Genomic DNA, 22,862 nt, shown 5'->3' on the forward strand with positions numbered 1-22,862 from the left:
GAAAACTTGCTAAAAAGTGAAATAAACTTGAAAATAACACATTAAATATCACTGGAACCGTAGAAGTATTTTTATTGTGTCTCCTGTTGGCAAAGATTAGCCAGTTTAGTCAACGTATCTGAAATAATAATTAAATAAGTAATAAATATTTACAAAATATATAATAGACTACAATCAAAAAGAAATTAATGCTTGAGAAAACTGTATAAAAATTTATTTTTCTTAATTTATGTATAATAGACAAATTTATTTTCTTTTTGATTATACGATATGATACATATATTACGCAAAAAACACATAAGCGACAAATGTAAAGCTATTACCTTCAAGCCATTTTCATCAATGCTTAAACAAAATCTGGGTTTTCGCTTATTTTTTTAGAAAACTGAGCAAACCAATAAATGTGTTAGTATAAATCACACGAAAAATGATGCTGTATAAGAAAATTGAGTATTATTGTTAATATTGCATAAAAAGTCATATTACAATCCGTAACCTTTATATTGTTAGTATTTGTTATGTATTATACCTAGGTACAAAAAATAAATGGTACAACGTGAACTAATTATAAGAATAAATAATAAATTAAAAGAATAAAAAGTGAACAAACTTTCATTATAAAATTATATTAAAATGAAACTGTAGAAATGTTATAATCCACAAACCAGCTTAGAAACTATCACAGACATGACTAAATACAAGTAATTCTAATAAAGAAAAAAAAAATATAATTTTGAAAAGAAAATTTATAAAGGCACAAATAGACACAATAAAATGCTAAAAAAAGTATATCTCAAAAAAGAAAGGAAAAATTATAAAATTAAAATTATTTAACTAGGCCATTATTATTAAATTATTGAAACTGAATTTTGAAAAACCCAGACATTTTGTTTAAAACAAAATTCGAATAACAAATTTCAGAATAAATCTATTAAAAAAAAAATAATATTTAATGCATTAAAAAAATTAAATTGTTTTAAAGAAAAAATGTCCCCCTGTAAAAAATTCTGAGTACGCCAATGTATACAAGGTGAGTCCACGATAAGTTCGAGAAAAAAATTCTAAAATTCAAAAGGCGTTTCTATGGTAATATAATTTCGATTTCATTCTTTGAAAGGTGGCTATTATTAATTTTGATTAACGTCAGAGTTAACGCCATATTTTTTGCTGTTGCAAAAGTATCGCATTTTCCGCGCGATAACTATTATCACTCGTTCCGTAGCATTAAACTAGATAAATTTTGTGCTTCATTAAGATTTTATAACAGCAAAAAATATGACGTTAATTAAAATTTTTACAATAACAATATAACAATCTGTCAAAGAATGAAAATGAAATTATTTTACCACAGAAACGCCTTTTGATTTTTTGGACTTTGGAAAGTATAAACGGGATTAACCATTTTCAAACAAGCAAAATTTTTTATGAAGAATATTTTTTCTCAAAATGTTAAAAATAAAAAAGTTTTTCCTCTTGTAAAGGCAATCCGGGGACATACTGTATAAAAATGTAAGGTCTTGAGTCATAATACCATTAGCAAGCTCCATATTAGCTACCAGACTACACAAACTACCACAAGTAATGCATGCTAGTTTAGTTAATATGTAAATATAGTCCATATAAGTAAATGAAGCATATTTATACAGGGTGAGTCTTAAATAAGTGCAAATATTTTCAGAGCTGGTAGATCTCGATAAAAGAAACATATTTTGTCCATTTTTCAGATAAGTCCAAACTAACCGAGTTATTTAAGTTTGAAATTTTTTAAAAAAATTTATTTTTTTTAGGAAAATTTTGAGAGCCACCGGCTTTTTTCTGTATTTGCATCCCTTTTAGTGCCGTAACCATAGAGTAAAGCCGTAACTATGGTAATATCTGAGATTAAGGAATTATACCATGGCAAAATTTGCGGGAACAGGCAGTTCTAAAAAGATTTCGAACAATATACAGGGAAATTTAAAAGAAAATGCACAATTTTCAACATCTTTTTTTAGCGAAAAAACCTCATATACTCTGTTTTTTTTCTCAGGTAAGATTTCGACAGACGATGACAGAAGAAAAGCAGATGACGTCCCATACCAATCTATTTATTTTACTACAAAAAGTTTCTAATAATTTTTAAGTTAACTATAGATGGATTTAAATATAAATCCGTCATGCGTCGTCTCTTGTTGTTTTTAACCAGTTTTATTGGTTTATTTCAAAAATGACAGATCGTATTTCAATTTTATTGGTTTGACGGGACGATGAATGACAAACGGATGCCAATACGTATGAACTCGCCTTTAGATTTTTGACGCTTGTCAAAGTCTTGCTAAATTGTAGGTTATAATTTTGTGTCAACTTTTGTTAAGATTAAAGTTAAGTAATCAACCTTTAAGGTATAAAATTTGGTAAGTGTTATTATTAATAAAATAGTTTGTTTTATTTATTCCTGTAGAATATTACAAATTTGTATTTGTACATAAGTTATATTGATAAATATAATCGTAAATGCGGGTTTCAAAGTTTCATAAAGCTTGAAAGTAAGAAATAGTTCTTTTTTATATTTTTTTGGTATGTGGTGTCTTGTTCTTGTTTGTTTTGTATTATAACACATCGAAGGATATTCCGCAGCTCACCCTGGCGTCCACGTCCTTCAACCAATCGTCGATTCTTGGCTCTGAAACAAGCAAACGAGAAATATTAGCGATGGCAAAACCAAAAGCATTTCTTTTGGTTTTCAAGCGTGATTTATTTTAATAATGGATTTAAATTAAAAAAAATCCACACACAATCGAAAAATAACTGTAAAAGATGATTAAGACTAGGTTTAATCATCTGCTGATTTTGCTAACATGGTTAGCGAAACGCGCGTCCAGTGCATAAGTAAAGTGTTTTGGTGTATTGTGGTGAAGTATAGGTCATATCAAATAAACTTTCAGTCAAGTGATTAAGCTTGACCGGCACAGCATTGCCCACTTTTAAATATTTTCTTTTAATCAAAATATTTTAGGAAACAAACATAAATTATTTATAAATAGCGGGTGCGTCTCAAAAGTGACTCACCCCTATATTTTTTATTTATTCAGATAAAAGAACGAGATTTGGTATGCTAGTATATGACATAAATTGGGATTGATTGACGTATTTAATTGTTTTCTGTCACTTCCTGTTTCACCGGAAATGACAACTTTTGATTTTTAATTTTTAAATGGCAACCTCTGGCTGGATAGAAAATGAATGCCATATAATATGTCAACTTTTGACATTCTCGCTTAAAAAAAGTTGTATTTTAAATTTGAATCTAAGTGCCAGACTGTGTTAAAAACACTAATTTTTAATCAAGAAGTCTTGGAAAAATATATTTGGTTATCTAATATTTTTTTTTGTTCTGGCCAGTTAAAAGATGCCCAAATCGTATTTTTAATAATACCTCAATTTTTCAAATGGAACGAGGGTGGCTCATTAGCATATTTGAAAAACGCATTTTTTTGCGGATAATTTGATACCACACACTTGATATTTCGAGTCAAATTGTTGTTATGAACCGCACGTCACAATTTCAAATAAACCATATGCAAAAATGTCAGAAGTTGACATGTGAATATGTCATTCTATTCAGAGTGTCATTTTCTATCGAATAAACTAAAAAAATACCGAGGGTGCCATTTAAAAATCAAAAGTTATAGCCATTTCCGGTGAAACAGGAAGTGACCGAAAACAATTGAATACGTCAATCAATCCTAATTTATGTCATATACTAACATACCAAATCTCGTTTCTTTATCTCAAAAAATGAAAAAAGTTATAGGGGTGAGCCACTTTTAAGACGCACCCGGTATATATGAACAGTTATTATTTACACCAACAAAAAACGGAAGTCGACGTCACAAAATATCCCCCTTTAGAACTTTTTCTTTAATGGCCATAAGCGGGAGTAAAAGACCAACCGCCCGAACAAACACTAGAGGCGCCACCGGTCATCATAAATGGTGTAAAAATTGCAAAAATTTAATCATCTAATTTTGACACAAGGGGTCGCGCTCAAGTTTTTTTAATTTTAATTCAATATTCATTATTTTCAAACTATATTATTAGACTTTGTTATATTTTGTGAATGTATAAATGTTTTCTTAGTATAAAGTTGCATTATATTAATTTAAATTATATTACATACATATTTAAAATTCAAATATTATGACATATATGTCAGTTGCCGTCTAAAATGTCATGTTGATAACAAAAAGTTAGTCATAGATAAATGCAACAAGTTTAGATTGGAAAGTCCGTATAAATTTTAGATCGCGAAATTATTTTGGGTCGCGACCGTTATAGGCGATCTGGCGCTGCTATAGCGGTCGCTAAGAACAACGGCAAACAAAAACAGAAATAATTTTCTCTTGTCAAAGTCAGAATCTTCAAAAATCATAATAATCTTTCAAAATCTAAACCGCTCTCATTAAAGAAATCCCGAAAAGTGTTTATAGCGTCCATTTTCAAAGTAATTATTGCTATCTTGTGAGTTTAATTCAAGTTTTATTTACTCCAACCGGTGATAATTGTGAAAAAGTGGCATTAAAAACTTAAAAAGCTGTGCTGTGAACTGCAAAAACTATCGTGGATCGTGACATAACGTCGGTTTTCAATGTTTCATAGCTATTTCATACATGCGTCCTTATAGAAAATAAAGTTTCTTGTATGCAACACACTGTATTTTATTTATAAAATTAAACGAAAATAATAATAAATTTGAATAAACAATATTTGGCGATATAATTCCGGAAAAAGCCGAACCGCTCCGAAATTTTCAAAAGTTTTGGGTTGCGACCGTTGCAAGAATAGCGCCAAATAGTGTTTACATTGTCGTTACGGGCACTTTCCAATCTAAACTTGTTTCATTTATCTATGAAGTTAGTTATTGTCAGAAATAGTTAAAATCATGTTAAAATATTAAAATTTACAAGTTATAATTAGATATTTTATATGATTTCAAAAACAAAAACATAATGATACAGCGTAATGTTGATATGCAGGTCCAAAACAAAAAGTGCCGTTACATTTTTCAGTTTTCGTTGTCAGCCGCGGAAGTTTCAGTGATTTTAGTGTTGTCGGATATTTTTATTTGTGAAATAGAAATATTGCGTTTGCATTGCAAAACTAAAAGTGGAAGTTTTATTGCAATGTAAGTAAGCGTTTGTCCATTTTATATTTTACTTTTTTCATACCTATGACAAATATACATATGTATATTGAAATTTTATAATACGTTTTATTTAAAAACTGTTAGAAAACAAGCATTGTAATACTGTAATTGACATAATTGTTATGTAATATATTCCATTTAAATGTAATAATATATTACTTTACAATTAAAAAAATGTAAATTTAAAAACTATATTAAAAATATATACTGGCATTAATTGAAATTTGTAGTGTGCGAACAAACACGAGAGGCGCTTTATTATTTACTTTCATTTCTTAACATGACAGACGAAGTTCTAAAGGGGGATGTTTTGTGGTCGACGTTACGTTATGTTTTTATTCCCGAGGATCTATAATCAATGTCAAAAAATATGCTGATGTCAAGGCTGTTTTATATCTTTTTTGAAACAGCTATATGTTGGTCAAGCTAACTCCTCAAGCTAAACTAGAGATATAAAGGGGATACCCATCTCTGTATCTCTCTAAATAAAACAAAAAAAAAATAAAATAAAAATCAATTGATAACAGACCTCAAAAAACAACAAGTAAGCAAACAGTACTTACGTTCAAAGACAAGAGGTAAGACGGCTCTGTATAAGTGAGACTGTCTGGCTGTCTGTGCACTCCTTGTCACCGCTATAATTGGGCACCTAAAAAACAGACTTCCGTAATACAAGAAGAAAATGTAGTAGTAATTTGGCTTTACCTGGGTCTGTATTTGGAAATGAGATGAGCTGATCTACCTGAGGTGGTTATAACGACGATAGCCGCAGCCAAACTCTTGGTCGAGGCTTCTACAGTAGCGATGGAGACAGTATGTGCCACATCAACAGGAGGTGACATCTATAAGACAGAGGAAAAGTACAAAATACATTAGTATACCGGTTGCGTCTCAAAAGTGGCTCACCCCTATAACTCTTATTTTTTCAGATAAAAAAACGAAGTTTGGTATGTTAGTATATGACATAAATTAGAATTGATTGACGTATTCATTTTTTTGGTCACTTCCTGTTTCACCGAAAATTTCTACTTTATCAAATAAAGTAGAAAAATACATATACTGAGGGTGCCATTTAAAAATCAAAAGTTGTAGTTATTTCCGGTGAAACAGGAAGTGATCAAAAACAATTGAATACGTCAATCAATCCTAATTTATGTCATATACTAACATACCAAATCTCTTTTTTTTATCTGAAAAAATAAAAAAGTTATAGGGGGTGAGCCACTTTCGAGACGCATCCGAAAAATCAATAAAAGTTGACGTCAAATCAATAAAAATTACCTGAGTAGTTAGGTCGATAAAGAGCCTCTTTTGCCAAATTGCAGCCTCGGCCTCTTTACAGATGTTGGCCATGGTCAAAACGCATTCCAGTGGGTAATCCCCTTTAGCTGTTTCACCTGACAACATGACGCAATCGGCACCGTCTAAGATAGCGTTGGCAACATCGGACGATTCGGCACGGGTAGGCCTTGGTTTTTTAACCTGTAAATTATCGATTATTTATTGACGAGATGCACACACAGTAATAAAAAAAATGTGTGTGTGTAAATACACACACAGTATTGTAAGTCCTTTTTTTTTCTCCCTTTATTTTTTTATTCCAGTTCTCCCCCATTTTTTCTCCCTTTATAAAAATTCGGAAAATTCAGAAATATTTCCCTCTCTTGGCAACACCGCATTCAGCTTGCTCTCTTATAATAACGATCGACAAGCATAAAATGATATAGACGAGTAACAATTACCATAGATTCCAACATTTGAGTGGCGCAAATGACTGGTTTTCCTTTCCTGTTGCATCTGGCGATCATACACTTCTGCGCCAAAAATACCTTTTCAGTAGGAATTTCGATACCCAAGTCACCACGAGCTACCATAATACCATCTGAAGCGTCGATAATCTCATCGAGATTTTGCATACCTCAAATTACAGAAAAATGAAAAAAAAATTGGACATAGACAGTAGTTATTTTGCTTACCTTGTTGATTTTCAATCTTGGAAATGACTAGGATTTTCTTGCCTTTATCGCCCAAAATGTTTCGAATTTCCGTTAGGGCAGCACCATTCCGGATAAAAGAGGCAAAAATAATGTCTACATCTTGATCGACGCCAAATTGCAAATCCGACTTATCCTTTTCGGAAACAGCAGGTAAATCAACGGGGACTCCGGGCAAATTGACACCTTAAAATAAAATATAAAACTATAGTGTCAAGAGAATAAAAATCTCATGACTTGAAGAATATTTGCCAATCGTGGCAACGTCGCTTCTTGTCAAAAACTTTTAACGAACTTATACCGTATGATCGAAAAAAAAACCGCGTCCAGTTGGCTGAGAAATGACGATCGATGACATTTCCCATAAATTTATATACAAAATGACAGCGGTCTTCATTTCATAGCCATCGCTGACGCCGTTTTTTTCGATCATACGGTACAATGGGTCCGTTTCATTTTAGAGCTGTCAAAATTAACAAATTTTCTATAAAATAATATGGAAGTTCTGCCTTTTTAGACAAAAATAAAGAGCTTGATGTGTAAAAAATGCGATTTTTTGTAAAATATGAGAAAAAAATTTTCTAACCTCAAAAATAGTTTTGCGCTTTTTCATAACTTTTCGTGCAATTTTTTATAGCTCAAGATAAAAAGATAAATTTTAAGAAATATTAATAATGAACCAAAACAATCAAATTCGTATTAAAAAAGAGAGACAGACAGGAAATACATTTTACTTGTGAATTTAAATGACAGGCACAACTGTCACTGTAAAGGACCAATGGACGTTATATATGGATAGAAATATGTAGAATGTGGATAATGTAAAAGATGACAACACTGCAATGTTTAGATACACCGTAGAAAAATCTCAAGTGAATAATCAAGTGGCACTAAAAAGTTTTTTAAAATTTCCCCAAAAATGTCGAGAAGAATTAAAAAATTTCAACAATTTTTTTCGCAAAAAAACCTCATAGGCGTTTCTGGAGTCGAACTATACTACCAGTTAAAATATCTGCACTTATTTCTGAGACACCCTGTATATAGATAGAAATATGTAGAATGTGGGTAACGGAGGTGGCAACACTGCAGGGTTTAAATACAGCGTAGAGAAATCTCAGGTGAATAATCAAGTGACACTAAAAAGTTTTTCAAAATTTCCCGAAAAATGTCACGAATAATTTCAACATTTTTTTTCGCTAAAAAACCTCATAGGCGTACTTCCGGGGTATACTACCAGTTAATACTATACCGTGCTGGCAACTGTTACTTGTTACTTCTTAATCGGTCGGCATTTACATGTGTGGAAGTAAATAGCATAGGGATCTTATTAAGTCGGAGTGAGAGAAATGCGACAGCCCGACGCGACGCGCGACGGAGTGCTGTTGCGACGTTGCCGATATCAAAATCACGTTTGCGATCGCTTATTTTTAAAAGACTTTTTTTTCAAGAGATAACTAGATAAAATCATTAGACATGTTTCTGAGCATCTGAAATGGAATTATAAGAATATCGTTAAGGTGTCATTTTTTTTATAACAAGAAAACGTCAGTAATCAAGATAATTTAAAAACTCAACTTTTTAACACATAACAGGCCATAACTCAAGAACCACTTTAGATATTGAACCTTTTTTTATTTTCAAGATCGGATATTTTACAATATGTTTACATAAGAAAAATTCGATAAGGTTGTTTTTTCCATTCAAAAATTGTAAACAATCCATCCATTTACTTTTAGAGCATAGCAATTTTCAGCAATCGTGTAATTTTTTTATTGATAAAGATTTTCACATACTGTCTACAAAGAAAATACAGCAGGAATATTAACAAAGTTCTTGAAAAAACTACAATCTATTATTTCTAGTAGATTTCGAGATATCGATTTTTGAATTCAGAGTTCTAATAGCGCGACCACTATCGAACACCCACTCAATTCCGCTTTCTAGCTTGCACTTAAAAAAATTCAAGCTATAGGGAAAATTACAACGACTCGTTAATAAATAAACAAATCAAGTATCACGAAACGTAATTAAATCGTGAAGCTGAACGCATGACGTACACTTTTCCCTAGAACTTAACTAATTATAAACGCATTGTACTCTTCTTACATACGGATATCTCGACCCAAGACTAACCTTTGTCAGCCCTTAGTATATAAAACAGTTTTTCGTTTTGTATAACATGATCTTACCTTTACGACTGCCGAGCAAACCACCGTTTTCGATGGTACACGTCAAGAATGACCCTTGAATTTGTTCGACCACCAAAGAGATTAGACCATCATCTACGTAAATTCTGTTGCCGACTTTGACAACTTTTTGGATGTTGTCGTAATCAACGTAGACTGTGTCCTTGTTTCCTTTTTCGGCATAGGCTTTGTCTGTGGTAAGTTTAATAGTTTCGCCTTTCTTCAATTCAATCTCGGCAGAACCACCCTAAAACAGACATAAACAAATTTATAGAAATTACTCTATTTGATAAATATATATAAACTAATTTCGCAGATACATTATCAGGTAAATCAGAACCTTTGTCAAACAGAACTGTCAAAAATGGGGATTCTGTCAATTACGTCTTGAATGCATTAATATAAAGATTCAAAGATATGGCTAGAGTTCATTTTATAATAAATACCGGTTCTAAATTTCTTATAACCAACTAATAGTTATTCCCAAGTAACGTCTGACTGAACTTACCCCTTCTAACAGGCCAGTTCTTATTTCTGGTCCTTTGGTATCCAGAGCAATAGCCAATGGATAAGTCTGGCCGATTTTCTTGCTGTAATTGGCGGCGGCTTCGCGAATGTTCTTGATAGTTTCGGCGTGATATTCGTGAGAACCGTGAGAGAAGTTCAAACGAGCTATGTTCATACCGACCTCTATCATTTTCTCCAAAGTGGCCGGGTCTCTAGAAGCGGGCCCTTAGAAAAAATATTTATTTAAAATAAAGATGCACTATAATAGCATCATCATAAAAAAATAAAATAAATTAATTAATAGAAATATTAATCCTGATTTAATATAGTTAGAACCAGAGCTGCAAGCTCACAGAAAACTTAAGCCTTTTTTTGATTTAAATCATTTTAATGAGTTAAGTCATTTGATTTTAAGTCATTTTTCGAAAGCTGACTTAAAACTCAAGTCATATTTTTATAATAAATTTTTAACAGCAGCATTTCTTTTTAAAATGTTTGGCGGCAGCCAAGCAGTAGTATAAAAAACAATGCTCAATACCACTGGTAAATAAAATGTTAGTTTTTCGGAACCGGTTTTGATCCGTCTCTTGTCTTTCAAGTGAATCCCCGGCTCCGTTATGTAGCCCGAAAGAGGAACGAAAGAAATTTATCTAGAATATATTGAAGAGTACTTAAAATCCTCCAGCTCTTAGCTTATGCCATCGATATACATAGTGATCAAAACACATCACCGCTTTTTAAGAGACACGTATTCGATGACATCTATCTGTACTCTGTTTTTTTTTCTCAGGTAAGATTTCGACAGACAATGACAGAAGAAAAGCAGATGACGTCCCATACCAACCTATTTATTTTACTAAAAAATGTTTCTAATAGTTTTTAAGTTAACTATGGATGGGTTTAAATATAAATCCGTCATTCGTCATCTCTTGTTGTTTTTAACCAGTTATATTGGTTTATTTCAAAAATGACAGATCGTATTTCAATTTCATATTTTATTGGTTTGACGGAAAGATGAACGACAAACGGACGCCGATGCGTATGAACTCGCCTTTAGATTTTTGAGGCTTGTCAAAGTCTTGCCAAATTATAGGTTATAATTTTGTGTCAACTTATGTCAAATACCCTGCGCTTTGGAAGATGATGTATTTTGATTCGTGTTATTACGTGTGTTTTGTGTCTTTTGAAGTCAAGTAGAGGAAAAATCGAAGGAAAATTAACTGTAGACCCAGAGAACAGTTTATAGTTAATACTCGGTGCCCCGGCAGAAAGTCTTATAGACCAATAAAGTTACCATCAATAAATATTTATTTGGTACAAGGATCGTACTAAAATATAGTAAAAACTGGAGTAGCTGTAAAATAACGACATCACACGATAGGTACAGTACGTCTGTCCGTTCTGTAGCTACGGGGTATCCGTGAGAGGGGAAACGATATTCTCTCGATGTTTTTCGTAAAAAATTAGACGACGCGTCCCATCAATAAAAATTCGACAAATTTGCAAGTAGCCAATACTTAATTAGCGGTACGTACTCGTCAAGTCGACGTATAAAATATATTTCTGTATATTTAAATGTTTTTTGTCCGCATTCCTTTCATAGACACAGATCCAGCAGATGTACTGTAAATAATGGATTTTAGTACTAAAGAAAAATAATGTCAAAAGGTACTGTTTAAAAAAATTAAGATTAAAGTTAATTAATCAACTTTTAAGGTATAAAATTCGGTAAGTGTTATTATTAAAAAATAGTTTGTTCCATTTATGTTGTTTTATTTATTCCTTTGGAATATTACAAATTTGTATTTGGACATAAGTGATATTGATAAATATAATAATAAAAGCGGGAAGTTTCTTGAAGCTTGAAAGTAAGAAATAGTTATTTTTTATATTTTTTGGTATATGGTGTTTTGTTCTTGTTTGTTTTGTATTAACACATACCGTTTTTTTAAAGAAAATAACTCGATGATTTTTTCAGTTTTATACAGTTTTTTTTTCACAATATTTTGAAGTAATCACTTGTCACTCAAATTTTAAATATATTAAATGCGTTCCAATTGTACCAACTTATTTCTTTAAAAATAAAATAAACTACTTTGAAATTAAAATGACAGACACATCTATCACTGTCAAGGATCTTGTTGTTGGACAGACTATACATAAATATAAAGTACTACAAAATCGGTTAAATTTTATTAAAAAAAAAACACATTCTTGTGTTTGTAGTTGTTCTGTAAATTAACCGTTTTATTTTATGTGGTTTTAGACTCATCTGTATCTACAATAAATTAATAATATGATACTTAGTAAGAAAATTGCTAATTTTTAATACAAGAAAATTAATATTAACATTTAAAAAAAGGTACTTAAATTTAATTCTGGTTGTCTTGACTTGAAGGTAATTATATTGAATTTAAGTCATTTTACTGACTTAACTTACAGATCATCATGATTTAAGTCAAAAATAGACATTCATTAGAAATGACTTAAGACTTGTTGCAGCTCTGGTTAGAACTAGTGATGAGCATCACGATTGTTTTTACTAAATCGAATCATGCGATTCATTTTTAATACTCGTTCAATCTTTGTCCACTTCTAGTTAGAAGTGAGCAGTCATTTCTTACCTATGGTACAAATAATTCCGCTGAGTCTGACATAGGATGCGCGAGAATCTATATCCAGAGCGCACATATGATCCAAATGGGTCGAAGCTTCTGCAGCTTGAAGCTGGAATGGTAGGACCTGAGTCGTCATCTAAAAACATCATAAATATTAACTGCAAAACAATCTGATTTAGAGAAAATATGGTTGGAACATTCAAACCACGCGCAAGACGAAAAAATCGTAAAAATTTCCAAAAGAATTCTATTAATTTATTTCGAACGTATGTATATGGGTGACGAGGTCACAATAAATGTTTCACTTGTTTATTAGTTTGTGCTGCTTCATATTGTTGTGTTCCATATCAGTAATTATATAAGTAATGTAATTTAATAACGTACTCTTATAAACAAGGAGACCTCATGTTTTTTAATACAAACGATCTGGATATACTGAATTAATTATTGACGGTCTTATCATTCTACCAAAATGGCTTGATATTAGTAAGGCAGATAAATCACAGGAATCTCTTTGCTTTTTCTGAGTGTTCGCTACTGCGTCTATTCTTATAGAAATATGCCAGCAGTCAGAGAACCAGTCTTGATCTTTTTAAAACAAGCTTCATGGAGCTCAGGACCCTACTTGTTACATCATGAGATAAGCAAATATCTAAGTAGGTACGCAGATTTCCAGACAAATGATGGTCAGGCAGGCTGCTTATAAATAAGCTGTGGTACCTCATCAAATAAACTGAGCTATTAATTAGTCAGATATAATGTTTTAACAATAAAATATTATAATAAAAAATAATGAAGTACATGAAATAGAAATATAATGGTATACTTATAACTGTATACTACTCGTATATTAATACGTATACAGGGCGACCCTGTGTTTCGAAAAATGTTAACATCGAGTTTGTCATTTCCTATTTGAAATTTTTACACCAATCTTTTTTTATAATGCGTAGCGTTTATTTTAAAAATATTTTGATAGATATACAGGACGATTAAAATATATTTTTATACCAAAGTAGTTTTTATCACTAAAATGATGTATTTATACCGGGTGCGTCTCAAAAGTGGCTCACCCCCTATAACTTTTTTATTTTTTCAGATAAAATAAAAAACGAGAAATTGGAATGTTACTATATGACATAAATTAGGATTGATTGACGTATTCAATTGTTTTTGGTCACTTCCGGTTTCACCAGAAATGACTACAACTTTTGGTTTTTAATTAGCACCCTAGGTATATTTCTATTTTATTCGATAGAAAATGACACTCTGAACATATCATATGTCAACTTATGATATTTTCGGATATGGTTTATTTGAAATTGTAACATGCGGTTCATAACGACAATATAACTCGAAATGCCAAATGTGTGATACCAAATTAATCGTAAAAAAATGCTAATGAGCCTCGCTTGTTCCATTAGAAAAAATTGAGATATCATTAAAAATACGATTTGGGCATCTTTTAACCGACCAGGACAAGACACAAAAAACATAAGACGATCAACTATTTTTCCAAGGCTCCTTGATTAAGAATCAGTGTTTTTAACACAGCCATAGCACTCTAGATTATGTCGTTCTATTCAGAGTGTCATTTTCTATCGAATAAAGTAGAAATATACCAAGAGTGCCATTTAAAAATCAAAAGTTGTAGTAATTTCCGATGAAACAGTAAGTGACAAAAAACAATTGAATACGTCAATCAATAGGTACTAATTTATGACATATACTATACCAAATCTGTTTTTTTATCTGAAAAAATAAAAAAGTTGTAAGGGTAAGCCACTTTCGAGACGCGCCCGGTATGGACATAAAAAATAATTGGCCAGATTTTAAAAACGTTAATAAAATTTATGTTGATGGTTGGCGTATTGTAATTTATTTTGAAGCAATTTAACCCTTTGCTGATAAAGAACTACACTGGAGTATTCCAGTTCATTCAAGTTTTCATCAGTCCACTAAATAGCCCTATTTTGTAGATAATTTCATAGTGTAACTAGAAAAAATTAAATTAGGCGTAACAATAAAATGAGAGGCGTCCAACTAACGTGTTCAATTTTCGGGATCGGAATCCCGTTTTGGAATCCCGGTATAAGAATCTATATTCCCGGGATCCCGGAATTGACTCTCAGAATGAGAAATCTAATCTAAATAAATACTTAATAAAAAAATGCAGCTACTACAAGAGTATAAAGTCTAATCATTTTAGATTGGGCTTTTAATTTTTTCGAGATTTTCGGGATCCCGGGATTTAAAATCGGGATTTCCGCGATAAACAGATACCGGGATCCCACTTTGGAAACCCTACTTCTCACATCACTGTTATCATCCTCAATTTTGTTTTTAATTTGTGTATTGAGAGCTTGAGAGTGGACACATTATCTGTCCAACGTTTTTTTTAATTTATTTATAACCGCGCAATTTTACTCAAGCCAACTTTTAGTCCATGTGCTGACAGAGAATTTTAAGTTGGCCGACTATTTAGTTGCAAGTTCTGCAACTAATATATAGGCGGACTATATTTACTGTAGGAATATTCTACTGTATTTGCTTTATAGTAAATCAGTTATTAATACAACAAATCACTTGGTTTGTTTATTTTATTAATAGGTAGTGTAACTTAAAAAAAATGCTAGTTTATTATATCGACACGAGAATATCATTAGATTGGATCACATGAATGTTTTGATCACACTTGTTTATTATTTTGGTGTGCAATAATCGCATTAGATTGTATAAGTTTTTTATAAAATCCTATTTGATTTTGATTGTGTAATTTTGTTTTGTATTTATTATTATATTTTGGAAACTATTAAATTACATTTATAGTAAATGAAATTATTTAATTTTCTAAATTTAAAAATAAAATACAAACTAAAAAATATAAGTCATATATCGCATCTTATTGAAAATAAGTATAAATACATAAAAATTAAATCTAATTAAATTAATAGAATAGTAACATAAGTTCTTTGATTATGAAAAAAAATAAAAAATTTCTACAATATATTTTGTATATAAATTACCTACTGCTTTTTTGTAAGAAAATGTGTAAGCATTTTTAGTATCTTACAATAATTGCTTAATCTATTGATCATAATCATCAAACAATGAGAGGTGCAGTAAAAACTAAAACTAGTGCAGAATAAAAATTAAAAAAAAAAACAAAGTTAATTAAGATGAGTTGTGTATTCATGACAAAAAAAAACAAATACGATTGCGTACATGCTTCCTGCAATAAAGAAAAATGTTTATTGAATGAAATAAAAACTGCCTAAACGGGTAAAATGTAATTGAAGACGAAACAAACAATATACTATACTGTTTATGTGAACCGAGGTTGAGATTTGCATAAAAAATAAGTAAATACAGAACAATGACGCATGAAATTAATAATTTCAAAAAGCATTACAAGGAAATAAAACTAAAGAAGATATATCACAGAATAGTTTAGTTGAATAAAATTACAAATAAATTGCAGAAAATAAATGTGTAAAAGTAAATGTATTTTTCACAAGGTGGGATGGACTAAGTACTTCAAAATAAAAATATTTCACCTCATAATATTGACACTGCTATTGCTTACATCATACTGCAATAAAGAGAAAACTGCCTGCATTAGAATAAAAATGCATTGACCAATGAATCGTTTTTTGTTCTCTTAAAAAAAACACATACCGGAAAATCATCATACTATATCATAAAAGGATTAAACATTATTAATAAAATAATTTTTTAATGTATGTATGTGTCTAGGAATGAAATTCAATTCAAACTACAGTAGTAAGGAAAAGACTAGCATATTAAAAAAAATGCAACAGGATTCTAAAAAACAAGCTACAATTCTAAAGGGAGTCTAAGCAAAAAAAATATCCAAGAAACCGGGCAAAAGGCATCCTAATTTATGTGTTCCTCAAACCTCTGCGTTCACGTTGGAGATTTTATCGTTAGTCGTTGTCCAAACCATCTTTTTATCACAGACACCACTCGCTTCGCACCACGCGAATTTCCCAAAAAGATCCTCGAAAACTTTTTTCTCAAAACTTAAGTAACTATTCAATGTACTTGAGATCACCTTGCGCGTACGACTCCCACCTAAAAATTTCAAAACCCCTACCATTTGATATTTGTTGCAACGCTTCGCAGTTTAAATGTGTTAATTTAAACGTTTTTTAAATGTTTTTTTCGCAAAAAAAAGTTATTTCCTGTTAACAAAGGTCGATCCGATCCTTTTCTTTATTTGTTATAGATTATTACAACCCTGAAACCTAATCAATCCACAAAAAAGGTTTTTTGTACTAATAGTTGTTATAGTGTTTTATCTGGGCTGATAGAAAATTAATTATTTTGGAAACCTATCAAGTGTTTTTTGTCCAATTTTCGCAAGAAAAACAAATATACCTTCGTTCGCTATTAATGCATCACATATAACTCAGGCTAAATATATCATCTATTTTTATCACAACAACTGAGCCAGAATAGTTTTTTGTAAGGCGTCATAAAGTTTCAAACCCAAAATATTGTTTGTAATTAACAAGGAAATAACATGAATTAAATTAACTTATATGATTAATCAGAATGAGTGCACTAACATGGCAATAATACTTACAAATTAATCTTTAACTATTAAAGTCTTATAGGAATAAGTGCTTCGTGTAGTGTAATATAAATGACATAAAAATTAAATCAAAATTTTGATTATCTTGACAACCACTTCTATTTGTTATGTGCCAATTCAGTATATTAAATATTAATAATTATATTGAAATTACCTTAATCAATAAACTAAAATCTCTATAAAATGTTATAATTCCTGTTCACACACATATACAGTCGGTCATCAAAATTGCACATAATTAAACTGTCTCAGCATAGTCTAATAAACTGTAATAAACCTCTATCACTATAAAAAACACAAAAAGCCTTTATTTTTAAAATATTAATGCAATCGCAAACTAGAATTTCTGCAGTTATGAACGGAATTTTTTCTTAAAACTTTGTGACCTTGTGATAACTAGTTAACAGCATCCGTAACAAATGTTTATTTTGTATATCGTATCTTGAGTAATTTAACGTACACCCAAATAAAGATTATGATATATTTTCCTAGTAAATAGACATAAAAGTATGACTATTAAATTAATGAAATTTTTTAAAACCAATACTTAAAAGCTACTTTAAATAATCCCTTCATTGATTTGTTATGTATTTTTTATAGTTTTAATAAAAACTCAATGTAAAAGCAAAAGTAATCTATTAAATATTTATTCCTGTTCTTTTTTAATAAAAATAAATGACCCTTTACATTTACATTCTCTCTGATATTTTAAATAAATTAAAACTACCATAAAGTCTGATAATTTATTTTGATATTGTACATATTGTCTCACCTTAGTTAACACTATTTAACTATCACAAATTCCACAAAATACGATTTTAACTAAAAAATCTTTATAAAATATTAAAGACCCCGAAAAAATCAGCCGGTCGATGACAAATCTGCCCAAAACAAGAATAAGGTCAAATGAAGGTTAACCCCTGATCAATTTAACCATGGATTTGAAAAAAATAGGTAAAAAATATGTCTGTCCTAGTTTAATGCATTAAAAAATCCATGTGTGAAACAGAGAGAGAGAACATGATATTACTGTTCTTTTGGTAAAAGTTCAGTAATTTATTTAAATTAAGGTGTGCTCAAACACGTGCTTTTAAGGTGTAAAAATTAATTTAGTAACTTTTAGTAACATTACTTAAGTAATTAGGATATATCTTAGTTAATTTTAGCGAGTGGAGATGCTTTTATGCAACATATTTTAAAAAATAAATTTTAAATTTATAAGGACATTCAAATTTTTTAGAACCAGGGATGGGGTGTAAAAAATCTCATTGCACGTTGCACGTGACAAATATCTAGTTTTTTTTAGGCAGTCGGTATTTTTTGTTTTCATAAATCGAAAACCAACACCAAAAATGTTCAGTAAAACGAAAATGCAACGAAAATAACAGACAAAAGATTGATCAAAAAGATTGACGTCCATTCCTGCTAACGCCACATAAAAATTTATATGATGTAGGAGGTATTTACCATAACCACAGATTATAGAGATAAATAATAAAATTTAGTTGCTAACTTCAACACTCACAATGGCGGGCTATATGAAAAATATTCAAATTTGGTCCAAAGCAATCCAAAGCGCACAAAACATTGCTATACATAAAACAAGTAAGTACTCTAAAATTTCTTGATTTCATTGTGATAAACATATGAGCGTTAAGAAGTAGGTAATTTCAGTTATAAACAATAAACAAGGCTATAACTTTAAATATCAGAAAATAATGTTAATTCTTTTGTAGGGGGTTCATTTCTTGAAGAAAAAAAGTATGTTTTTTTTTAATATAAGCATTAGAAAAATTGCCAATATCTTCACAAATACAGGATTTGTATTAAACATAATTTTGAAGCATGGAGGATCATTATAAACCTTTTTTTTTGTTAAAAAATGGTTTGGTAATTACATCGCTAAGTTAAGGTGTTTATTACTATAACTTTATTTGATTTGTTCATTTAAAAAAATAATACAAAATTATAAAAACACTGTACAGAGATATTTATACCAAAAATACACATATTGTACCTACTAACACTAAAATGCCATAAAAATCACATTTTTTTAAAGAATTCATTTATAATTTTGCAAATTAAAAAAATATATATAAACGTGGTAAAGACGTGAATTATTTAAATATGTATTATCGTTGGTATTATGTAATACCATATCCAACAACAATATGTTCCTATCAATTCACATATCGCACACGCACATGCAGGTATTTACGAAATACGAAAATAAAAGATAGGTATAAAATGAATAATGGTTAAAATTACCTGATTTCTACGCTCAACAGCTTTCATTGTAAGCGATTTATCCTGTTTTAAATAAACAATAAAGAAATACTAAAATTAACGGCAAAAACTAAGTACACTTAAAATATCACACCACGTTTTCAATGAAAAACGCGACTGAATCTATCCTCATTTAACGAAGACTTAAAGACTAAACGAAATTTGTACTCCTCAAGATAAATGTTTAAATCATTAGAGGTCAAATCGATGTTTTGTGATAAGAAAAGTAACATTTTAATACATAGTCGGTCACAGATACTGTTTAATTAAAATTTAGATTGTGAAAAAATATAATAAAAATTTTATTAAAATTTTATTGACTTCTACAAAAACAATTTAAATGCCTTAAAAGACTGATAATAAAATATGCATCCATTATCAAAAACAGAACTTTTGTAAATATAAAAAAGTTACGCCCGAGCAGGGACTTGAACCCTGGACCCTTGGATTAAAAGTCCAATGCTCTACCGACTGAGCTACCCGGGCAGATGAAATAGAGTTTTGAAATGTGCGTTTTCAACAGAATAGAATTTTCAGATTTAAATTTATATTTTTTAATATTATCAAGATTATTTTTATACGAGATTTATTAACAATTTAAACCCTAAATTTTGCTCTAAAGCAATATTTTGGTTCGTATATTATTACGAGTATTTGGTCACGTTCCAAACATGAATAAAGAGTTCAACGTTGCCAAATAGATAACATAATTTGAAATAGTAAATTTTGTTTCCAAATTGTAATAGTTTTTCTGAAATATATTGTAGATAGTATCCTAGTATCATTTTGAATATTTGAAAGAATTATTCTACACTAATGCTATGATTAAGATTTGAAAGAAAAAATAATTATCTACGAAAGAAAAGTAAATCAATTTGAACGTGGTAATATTGTTTGCTTATTTCTTCCACCATTTGGCAACAGCACACTTTTTAATTTGTTTACCTTTTCCATTTTAGGTTAGATTTTTAATGTCTCTGAAATTTCACATCCATTGACAGAATTTCTCTCGAATTTAAAAGTCTGGGTCTAATGTTTATTAACCAACACGTTTCAAAATATGTAAAGGTAAATTTGTAATGATTTGTAGCAAAGTACATTTATAAAATTATCGTTTGTGTATTACATAAAGCTCTCCAATTACCGCATCGATAGAAAACGTTAACGCAGTATAATCTTTTGGTTGTCAAAATGAAATTCTTCGAAAATTCTACGATTTTTAATTACACATGGGAACAAGTAGCTCAGGGCTTTTGGAAACGATACCCTAATCCTGATAGGTATGTAGTTATATAGAGAAATACATAATAAAATACATAAAATTTATAAAAGCAGATACCTATATTTGTTTATAATAGTAACAAATTTTTGAGAATCAGCTGTTAATTGTATTAATCGGGTCTAAGTTAATAAAATACCAATTGCAGTATATTCATTAACATCTATTTTTAGAAATACAGTTAAAAACATCTATTTTTAATTTGATAAAATTATGCAACTCATTTGTTTTGTAGTAAACATGTTTTGAGTGAAGATACTATATCAAGGGAAATTAAATCTGGAAAGCTGTTATCAAAAAGACTTCTGAGCAAAACCAACAACATTCCGAACTGGGCCAAGAGGTTTATACATACCTCATACGTATATATACTCGAAGAAAGCATTGTTGACGTAAAAAATAAAGTTCTGGTGACGTATACAAGAAATTTGGGTTTTACAAAAGTTATGGTAAGTGTTGTTATGTCCAGAAAATATATACTTACCCCAGTCAGGCTTTGTATTATACTAATCATTACACATGAACTAAATTTAATCTGTTAAGACAGTATACATTTTTGTGCCCATTTTGAACTTTTCAATGAAAAAAAATAAAGGTCAATATCAAAATGCAATTATTAGAACTAATAATCACTAATACCACCAAAATATCCTACAGTATGTATTCCACATAAAATTTTCTATTAAGGTTTTAACTAAACTTACCATAAAATAACCATTTATTGCATCAGAACTAACAATAATTATTAGTGGAGTTTTGAAGTTACAGGATGACCCACTCCTGCAAAATAGATTTATTTTTTATTTTAAAAGGTTTTTTAAGATTAGTTATAAAAAAGAGAAGGTATTATACCTAGGTATATTGTATATTAGTTATAATAAGTTATAAGTTAAAAATCCTCAATAATTAGTAGTTTTTTAAGTTTGAACATTTCTATGGCTTAGAAAAAAAATTGAAAATCTTTTCTCTGAACACTGGATCACCCTGTATTTTATAAAATATTTTAGAGTGTTACTGAAAAGGTGGTTTATAAACAATCTGAAGAAAATCCGCACAAGACTGAAGTTTTGAGATATGCCTGGATTGATTCACAAGTTAGGGGATTTAGCAGAGCCATCTGTGCTTTTGGATATGAAAGGTACGATAGAAATCAACTATACAACTCTGCCACAGCATTACTTAACTATACAGAAGCGACACTGAAAATTTTTTCGACAGTAACTCTAAAAAAATGACAAACTCACTTAAAATTTGAATAATTTTACTTGAGTTCATTTGTAATTTTTATTAGGCTTACTGTCACTTCTGCCGTTGGTTATGGTTGACAGATAAACAATGCTTTAAACGTCAGTTGTCAACCAATCGCTAGACAACTGACGTTTAAAGCTTTGTTTATCTGTCAACCATAACCAACCAAATCACCTTATATTTCTGACAGGTTTAAGAAAAACAGCCAGAAAATGGTGGGCGGTTTCAATTATGTACTCCAGAACATGTTCCCGCATCAGAACTCGATTCCGAACGTTCACATGACCGTGACCACAGCTCACAAATTAAAAGACGCGGCAAAGAATGCCTCAGAACTAGCCAAAAGCAAGGCGGCCCCTATTTATGCTTCTTTACATCCGAACCAGTCATAAAAAGATCGTTGTTTAGTTTATAGAAGCTGTTTTATTTTACACTGTTGCAAAACTGTTTGTCTAAAAACTAACATATTGACTGAGTCACATTCCTATGGTGAGTAATGGATTTTTATTATTAATTTTATATGAAAAATACACAATGCCATTGAAGTATTTCCATAACATCATATGTAAATTTTATATAGTTTCATCAAAAATCAAACTACGTTAATGTATGTGTAATTAGAGATTTAAATGTTTATAAAATATATATACTGTTATTAAAAAAAAATAGAAAAAATATTCCTCCTAAATAGTAGTTATATTCTAGTCTTAAATTGGATTTTGATTATTAATCAAATAGTTATAATAAATTCTTTTATATACTTTATAACTGTATGAGTAGGTGTATCCATAAGTATTTTGTTAATAATGCCTCATGATATTGCATAATTAAACACTATATCTTATTATTGTTTATTTATTCGTAACTACGTTAACAAGAAATAAATCTAATTTTCAATAAAATATAATGATAAATATCAAAAACATATATACTGTGTATAA

The 22,862-nt window shown here is 30.0% G+C and overlaps 2 protein-coding genes and 1 non-coding gene across 4 annotated transcripts; 1 reads left to right on the plus strand and 2 right to left on the minus strand.

The window, feature by feature from the left end:
* Positions 1 to 2,588: 2,588 nt before the first annotated feature.
* On the minus strand, positions 2,589 to 19,546 carry LOC115882840 (pyruvate kinase-like). The gene is made up of 10 exons (XM_030901089.1): positions 19,377 to 19,546; positions 12,497 to 12,626; positions 9,874 to 10,097; positions 9,369 to 9,612; positions 7,162 to 7,365; positions 6,928 to 7,103; positions 6,467 to 6,667; positions 5,891 to 6,027; positions 5,749 to 5,834; positions 2,589 to 2,662 (listed from the first exon to the last, which is right to left on the minus strand). Exons 1-10 carry the CDS (start codon positions 19,401 to 19,403, stop codon positions 2,589 to 2,591), a joined length of 1,503 nt encoding a protein of 500 aa, XP_030756949.1. The 5' UTR covers positions 19,404 to 19,546.
* On the plus strand, positions 18,695 to 22,765 carry LOC115882653 (protein preli-like). 2 transcript variants are annotated; one of them, XM_030900848.1, is made up of 6 exons: positions 18,695 to 18,713; positions 20,354 to 20,462; positions 20,527 to 20,674; positions 20,909 to 21,122; positions 21,681 to 21,811; positions 22,112 to 22,765. In XM_030900848.1, the coding sequence occupies exons 3-6, from the start codon at positions 20,586 to 20,588 to the stop codon at positions 22,311 to 22,313; spliced, it is 636 nt and encodes a 211-aa protein (XP_030756708.1). In that variant the 5' UTR covers positions 18,695 to 18,713; positions 20,354 to 20,462; positions 20,527 to 20,585; the 3' UTR covers positions 22,314 to 22,765. The 2 variants fall into 2 exon arrangements, with proteins under 2 accessions (XP_030756708.1, XP_030756709.1); XM_030900849.1 differs by lacking the exon at positions 18,695 to 18,713 and having other exon boundaries at positions 20,335 to 20,462.
* On the minus strand, positions 19,808 to 19,880 carry Trnak-uuu. The gene has a single exon. It is a non-coding gene; the product is annotated as a tRNA-Lys (tRNA).
* Positions 22,766 to 22,862: the final 97 nt, after the last annotated feature.

Source organism: Sitophilus oryzae, unplaced genomic scaffold (genome assembly GCF_002938485.1).
Source record: "Sitophilus oryzae breed Bouriz unplaced genomic scaffold, Soryzae_2.0 scaffold_179_pilon_pilon, whole genome shotgun sequence".
Classification (NCBI taxonomy): Eukaryota; Metazoa; Arthropoda; class Insecta; order Coleoptera; family Curculionidae; genus Sitophilus; species Sitophilus oryzae.